Source organism: Chamaea fasciata, unplaced genomic scaffold (genome assembly GCF_029207755.1).
Source record: "Chamaea fasciata isolate MVZ Bird 193981 ecotype frontalis unplaced genomic scaffold, bChaFas1.0.hap1 SCAF_4, whole genome shotgun sequence".
NCBI classification, from domain to species: domain Eukaryota; kingdom Metazoa; phylum Chordata; class Aves; order Passeriformes; family Sylviidae; genus Chamaea; species Chamaea fasciata.
This window is the reverse complement of record NW_027094089.1, coordinates 69,819,034-69,826,828: the sequence shown is the minus strand read 5'-3', so window position 1 is coordinate 69,826,828 and position 7,795 is coordinate 69,819,034. Positions and strand designations below refer to the sequence as shown.

At 37.7% G+C, this 7,795-nt stretch overlaps 1 protein-coding gene across 1 annotated transcript in view; it reads right to left on the bottom strand.

Annotated features, from left to right (window-relative positions):
* Positions 1-2,028: 2,028 nt before the first annotated feature.
* Positions 2,029-7,795, bottom strand: part of PCSK1 (proprotein convertase subtilisin/kexin type 1) — a 29,769-nt gene continuing 24,002 nt past the window's right edge. Inside the window, exons 13-14 of the mRNA XM_066181901.1 lie at positions 6,490-6,651; positions 2,029-5,029 (exon numbers count right to left, since the gene is read on the bottom strand). Of these exons, the coding sequence (XP_066037998.1) occupies positions 4,667-5,029; positions 6,490-6,651 (525 nt within the window). The 3' untranslated portion in view covers positions 2,029-4,666. The remainder of the gene's footprint in view (positions 5,030-6,489; positions 6,652-7,795) is intronic.

Below are 7,795 nucleotides of genomic sequence, written 5' to 3'. Positions count from 1 at the left end.
CGATGTAGCAGAGCATGCAGAGCTGCATGCCCCTGGTCCTACGTGCATTTCCTTATCAGAATATATGGCACTGCACTATGCTGCATGTTTATTGCTTGAAATGCTAGCTGATAATGCGGCCATAGTCAAACAAAATGCTACATGCAACAGTAACCAATTAATTTCTTTTAGGGAAAGAATATGACATCTGAAAGAAAGAGATACGTGCTTAGCTACCTTTGATTGGAGGCAGTCAAATAGCTGAAATGATATAACCATTAAGATATATTTTCCTGATAGCTACCCACTTTCATATATTATCTGTTTATTTTTCTCTGGTATCTCAGTGGAGCATGGAACATATTAGATCTATGGTTCATTTTAGTGGGCATTTAGTGCATTGCTGGAAGCAAAATTTCTCATTCTTTCTGGTTACATTATTCTCACAAATTGCAGCAGAAGAAGTGATATTTTTAAAGGCTACTTGTGTAATTAAATAGGAGAATGTTCACAGAAATTAGTTTTATTAGTGCCTAGTGGGGTTGGAGTTTGAACCTTTTCAGTCTGCAGTTAGAAACATTAGATAGGCAACTGATTCCTAGCAAAATACACATTTCCAGAGTTTTCCTTTTCTAAAACGCTATTGTGAATGGAATGGATCCTCAGAGCTTTGAAAATGAGCTTCCTGAAAGGAAATACTTGATCAAACAGAAAGGGTTCAGACTGTGCAGGTACTCTGTGTTGTATAATAACTATTTTCTTCTTTTTTTTTTTTCTCCCCTGCAATTTTTCACCTATAATTACTTTCAGAGCTGAACTCACTCAGATACCAACTTTCCTTAGATTTGTAATGTCTGGAAAACTGCAGTTCCAAAGGCTGGCTTAATGTTGCAGAAGGAGACTCTTAGGGACAGTGAAGTCTCTCCTGTTGCTCTGATGCACAAAGAGTTAATTGTGACTGTCACCTCCACAGTGTCATCTGCACACAAAAACCCCCAACAATCAGGTGTTTCCTCTTCCTGTGAATATGCTCTTTTAACAAACAGACCACATCCTCATTTAATCTATGATGCTAAGGTAATGCAGGAACAAACACTAGAGCTAGCATTTTATTTGTAAGGCCCTCCTTTTCTCTCTTAAAATAGCGTTCTATTTACTGAGAATGCTTATGTTTGTTTTCAGAGTGAAGAGGAAAGGGAGAAGTAAGAAAGAGGACACTTCATTTGAAAACTAAATTAACAAGTTTGGAGTTACAAGATGTGACTGACTAGAAACTCTGCCTGGATAACTCAAAGCAGGTGAATGTAGAAAGTTCAAATGCATTTCAAAACTCAGTCAATTTGAGAGAAAAAAATACTGTTTAGTGTGGAAGCTAGGTAGTTTGCTTTAATTCAGCCTTAGATTTCTCTCTTAACACCACCTCAGAAATCCATTTTCTGTGTGCATTTACTGTAAGTATTTCTCCTAAGGGAAAGTATCCATTGAAATCACATTAAAAGTGTTTTAATTATCCTTTAGGGCATTTGACAAAGCAGATTTTATAATTGAGAGGAAATTGGTTACACTATTTACAGTATATACAGGTTAAAAGGCTTGTTTCTCTGCTGGCTTGAAACATTGGTGGTGGAGGGAACAACAAATATTTCAACTGTTTTCATGCAAGGAAATGAAGACCCATGTATTTACCTTGACGCCCTGACTCTTTTTGTTGCATTATTTCATTTTAGTGCTTCTGACGTGTACATCTGTGTATTAAATAGGCAGAATTTTTTAAACTGTCTAAATAACGGGCAGTGCTGCTGTCAGTCATGTCCACAGCAAACCTTACTTGGCTGCAGTTGTGAGAAAGAAACAAGTGAGTGTTACTGGTGAACAGATCCCTAGAAAGCCCTCATCTTCAAGACATTTCACATTTTTTTCCACCCAACCCCTGGTAATTTCCCCAAGCTATTATTTTTCATTCTAAACTCAATTTCCCATTCCTTTTAGGTCAATAGCTTGACTTTACCTTACTGTTTTCTTTACAAATGTTAAGACCACACACTGAGCTCTGCTAACACATTGTATTATGCTACTAGTAGACAAATGTTAACATCACATCACATACATGTTGCAGTTGCTGTTGTAACATGCCTTTTAAAAAATACGTTTATTGGATGAAATTGTCTCTTTCTCAAGAAAAAAATCTGGTTCTTCAATATAATTTATTATGCCTTTTAAAATTCTGTCCAATAAAATCTTTGTTATATTATAAATACCTGTAATGAAAATATAATTTAAAATTCTGAGAGAAAACTTTTTTTTTTACTTTTACATTTTTCACAAAATCCACACAGGCACCAAGGAAAGACTAACAATAAAAATAATTTACAAGCTGATCTGGGTTGGAAACATTCAAAAGAGAGATTTTTAACTTGTCCTCTGTTGAAACTTTGGCTGCAGCATATGAACTGATCTTAAAACAAGGGAGGGTCTTTTGTTTCTCACCCTTCTAACCTGAAAAATTCTTTCAAGGCCTGATGGAATGTTAGTACTTTCCTCACTGTAATATGCCCAAATGAAGACTGGCTAAATCTTTTGTTATCTGAGGGAACCAGCCTCTAAGCTTCATTGCACTGGACTAAAAGTGGCCCTTACCTCGCCAGATGAGTCTATTCTGGAAATTAAACATTAGTGAAAATAAGTGCTCCCATTCCATAATAGCAGCAACTAGAAATTTTCATGGTTTGCTTGTTCATTAGTTATGCATTGCCAGAAAGCTTTTGCATGGAAAGGACAGCAAAGGGAAAGTTTTCTGATCTGGACCACTCGCAGGGATTTTTTTTTTTTTTATGACTTCTCTTCCTAAGCAAATTTCTTAGTAGAGAGGGAGTGATTCAGTACAAGAGACATTCAATAGTGGAGATATTATCCTTCTCAACTGTTGACTAGAAGAGTATTAAAGCATCCTTAAAACTCGCAAAAAGGCAGGCTAAGACCAAGATAGGCATAAAGCCACCACAAAGAATGTTTTTACAGCTTACATTTGGTAAGACAATCTTCAAGGTTATCTTAAGAGAAGTCCTTTTTTCCACAGAAGACTTACTTGGTTACAGTAAATAGTTTTACCTTTAAATTACAGAATTTAATGTGAAGTTTGAAAAACTTTTATTTGAACTGAAGGATTATGAGCAAAATATAAAATTCCTGTCTTAGGGACACTTGCATAATTTTAAAGAACAGACAGTGAAGAAGGATCTAATCAAATATTTCTAGAGAATCTGCAAAACACATTTAAATTGTAGAGATGAGGAAGAAAAGTAAAAACCAGTCAGCACTTTTTTGGGTTTTCTTTAGCACTTCAATTAGATAACTATCCCCTGGAAATCTCCATTTCCTTGTTCTAGATCCCCTACCTCTTCTGAGCATCCAACATGACTTTCTTCTTTTCTCACTCTTTTTTCCTTTTTTTTTTTTTTTAATGTTAGAAGCAAAATAATATATCATTTTGACTCTATTTAAAGAGGTATGTGTGGAAAACTGCTAATGTTCGGGAGTTGCTCACACTAGTTGCTTTCTGACAGCCACCTCTGCCTCAACCTTTTCTTCCCACTCCACATTCCATGCTCACCCTTCTCAGGGTAGTTTTTTTTCTTTTTTTTTAATAAATCTCAGACAATTTTGCCTTGTCTTCCTAGATGTTTTGGGAATTTTACATTCTTTGGGTGGACTTTCCCTCAACAGCTACCCTTTCTTTTCCACTTGGCCTGACTACTTGCAGATATAGGCATCTCAGAAGGCAGCTGTACTAATTTGGAAACCTAACTGAGGCTCCACAGGTAGGAGGTTGGAGCCCAAAGCTCCTATAATTGGCACAAATAGATCAGTACTCCATCAGGTGATTCATAACTGGTGAAAAGAAAGCCAAGTGCTCTGAAGTGAGACTCTGTCCTCTTTAAACACATAGGGCCTAGAAAGACCAGGCTCATAATTCAGGCACTTCACCTGGGTAAGTTCCAAGTCAGCTGGAGAGGATGCCATCCCATGATCTGGGGTGCCTCACTGGGGGTCTTTTTTATTAGTTTGTTCCTGTCTGTAGTCTAAATTGTGAATAACTTCATCAGTGTTCACTGATGCCCCAGTCCAACCCCAGCCTCCCTGATGTTCCTTTACAGGAGAACAGAAGGGCAAGGGAGCATTGTTTGGAGAAGGAACAAAACATCTATGATGGAAACAGTACTGGCTGCAAGTATTAAATTGCAATAAATGACAAATGTAACAAAGACTGGAATAGTCACGACAAATCCATGGATGAGAATATATCCCCATAGCTTTGGCAGTTTGGTTCAAAACTGCTTGGTAATTCAGGTTTTGAATCCTACTGCATGCTAATGTGAAGAGGGTGGAAGAATAAGTAATGTGAAAATTGTTTAAAATAGAGCATTAGGGTTTTCAGGGGAGTACTATTGCATTTCATGCCTGAGGGGCCAAATCTACTCTGAAGAAAGGTTTTGAAAAAAGATAATACTAAAAAGTGTAATTTTCCTGCCTTATCCCCTCGCACTCGTTTTTTCCCTTTCTTGATATTTTTATTAAATATGAAGCAATCAAAGCAGCAATCACACAACTAGAGCATACACAGCATTTTGGAAAGAAAAACTACAGGTGGGGAGAATGAATATTTCCAACTCAGTGCCATACCCTATGGTTAATTTCCTTCATTTATGATATCAACCAACGCTTGCAGCAGTCTATCATCTCTATGCTTGTAAGGTTTGGCATTGTAAAAAAGATCAACGTAGTCACTGTACAGACTTTCTTCTGAGCCTCTCAACTGGGAGGGCTTGTTCAATTTTTTGAGGGCTTGATAGAAGTGTTCATATGGAATATTTAACTTCTCACTAGCGGTCTTCTTTGGCAGTTGCTTCTGATCCTCCTGTCTGCTAAAAGCGCTTTGCAGTAAATGCAGCATGGCCTCTGACGGGATTTTATCTTCTGCTTTGTCACTGCTGCTGCTGGTGTCTTCTCTAGCTTTGGGTTTTTCACTCAGGCTCTCCAGTGTGGTATGGTCCTAGAATACAGATTAGCATGGAAAAAAGGTCAAGTGTCAATGAAAGACCGACTGGATTAAGGTTTGCTCTGCTTGGTGATCTCCATCTAGGTGTGGGCAAATGTTATATTTCCATTCAGGAGCCACTTAAGCATCTAGAAAGCAAGCAGGCCATTATCAACCAAAACAAACTATCAAAAGGACTGCAAAAAATAGTCCCCCCACAATATAGGCATTTATAAATTCAGATTCCACATTGGCAGGATACAACACGTCATTTTATACCAATATTTGTCCCAGTCTTAAGAGATGTTCCTGGTTGTGCCATGGAACACAGCACTCAAAATGAAGGAAACACATATGCAATGGTCATAGTAGCTCTGATTGTGCCTTGTTCTCTTAAGAAAAGGACAGAACCAGTGTTTTCATGCAACCTTCTCTGTAGATGATCTCATCTGAGAAAAAGACAGTGAAGTATGGCTAATGGGTGATCATAACACATATCTAGAAGATCTTGGAAGAGCAATCCCAAATATAGGTTCACAGAGCAGCTGGTAAGAGGCATGATCTTGTTTCAATGTTAGTATATGCCTGCAGAGCTTCCTCGTTCAACCCAGAACTGTATTTCTAACTGAACACTCATTTTATATTCATCTAATTTTTACCATGTCCATTCATTTCTCCTACAGCACCTGCTGAATCAACTTTTATTTTCTTCCAGTTTATCTTCTTGCCTGTGGCTGCTAGACCTGGGAATATTTATGTAATGGATTTAAAGACCATTATCACGCCCACCTTTCATAACCTGTCTGAGGAAGGTTAAACTATCTGTGCTTTATGGATGTCCTAATTACTTAATGGGGAGACAATTCGATGTGATGGGATTATTTTCTGAATCTGTTGACGTAATCAAGCACATTTAAAATGTGCATTAGTACCATCGTGTGCATCCTGAAACCCAGGGTCACCCTGCCTTGTCCTATTTTTATAGTACTGTTATCTGTAGGGTAAACAGGGGGTGCCAAAGGATCTGACAGCAACAGATCCACTGAGCCAAACCTTTTGAATCAATGAGTCCCTGACTTTTGTCAAGCCCTTTGTTCCTGAAATTCCTTCCAAACTCACTAGAAGCACTCCAGCATGCAAAGTTCCTTTAGAATGTGACACTAGTTTTCAGTAGAATGACATAAATTTAGTGTGTCTGTCTTCCTCCTTCCTTCTACCACTCAACTGCATTAGCCATACAGTTCCTTGCTTTAGGAGCAATTTCCTGTTATCATCCTAAACCCCTTAAATTTTGCAATTCGAAAACAGACTAATAAAAATATCAGTTGTTGACATGCGCAAAATTACGATATACACTCAAAAACAGGCAGGGATTAGATGAAGTGAATACAAAATGAGTATATGTCTTCTTAATAGGGAAAAAAAAATCTTATAAACTGAAAAACATGTAAGGAATAAATGTAATATAACTCTACCTCTACAAGATCCGTCATCTTCTCCACTCCTCTTCTGTCATTCTGCACAGCATTGTAGGATGTATACATACGTGGCTGCTTCATGTGTTCAGGCTGGGTAGCAGTGCCATGCAAAATCAATTTCCAGTTTACAATCCTCCCCTCATTTTGTATTCGTCTGGACTGAAAAACAAGTGTGGCATCAGAATAGGTTCTCAGGACACAAAAGATCAAAATAGACACTTGAATGCACAGTACACAGAAGCGATCAAAGCAAACTATCAGGCTTTCAACACCTACTTATAGAGCATGATTCATAAGCACAAACCCGCAGATATAGTAGAGACAGAGTATATTAGAATGTGGGATTTAATACAATAGCTTAACCACTCAAAATATTCACATTTTGATGTAACATAATTATTAACTCATCATGCAAGAATCAATGGAATTTTGTCGTAACGCAGAATGCTAGAAGTTACTGAAGTAGTATTTTGCATCATTTGAACTTGTTCACTAGGCCATTCCTTGGTAATTTCCTTATAAAAGTTACCAGTAGAAATGTGAAATACTACTCTTTGCTACTATGTGGTGTACAACACACATACAGCAATCTGAAACACAGTGTGTGGAAGCAAGAAGCAAATGTTTGTTTATAAATTTTCATTGCAGTACTTCAGAAGTAGAAAGTGGAAGAGACGAGTACAAAGAACACAAAAAACAACGAGGTGGGGAAAGAGTATATTATGCCTTGAGGACAAAGATCTTGCTTTATTTTACAAACAAAATGCTCTCCTTAACTTTGTCCCACAAAAATGCATTCATCTGTAACCATGGGGTTATCTATAAGCCTGCAGCATTAACACTACACTGCTGATAGTAATATTTACTCCTGGTGCCTTGTCCATCTGCTCAGTTCTTGGCAACACCCTCCTGCATACAATTTGAGGCCAATAGGAGCTGAAGGCTCAGTGTCTAACAGGAAGTTTTCAGGTTTTGGCAAGATCTGACCCCTAAGGACAAGCTTATTAACAGACAACTTCAATGAGATGAGTGAGCTTGATCACTCTCTCTTTGAAGGGAATTATTTTTCAGTTGCCTACTGAGCAGCTTAATTCCGGTGTCTGACTGTTGTAATCCATATCCACAAGTGGCTTTAGTAAACTGATTTATTTCGTATTTGTAGACTACTTGGCTTTGATCCTTAAACATTGTTCAGCACTAGATACTCTCAGAAAGAAATTAGGGAAATGTATACACCAGAGTCGGTTGCAGAGATCCCCCAAAAAATCATTAATTCAAAAGGTTTTCAGTTAATGAAAACTGT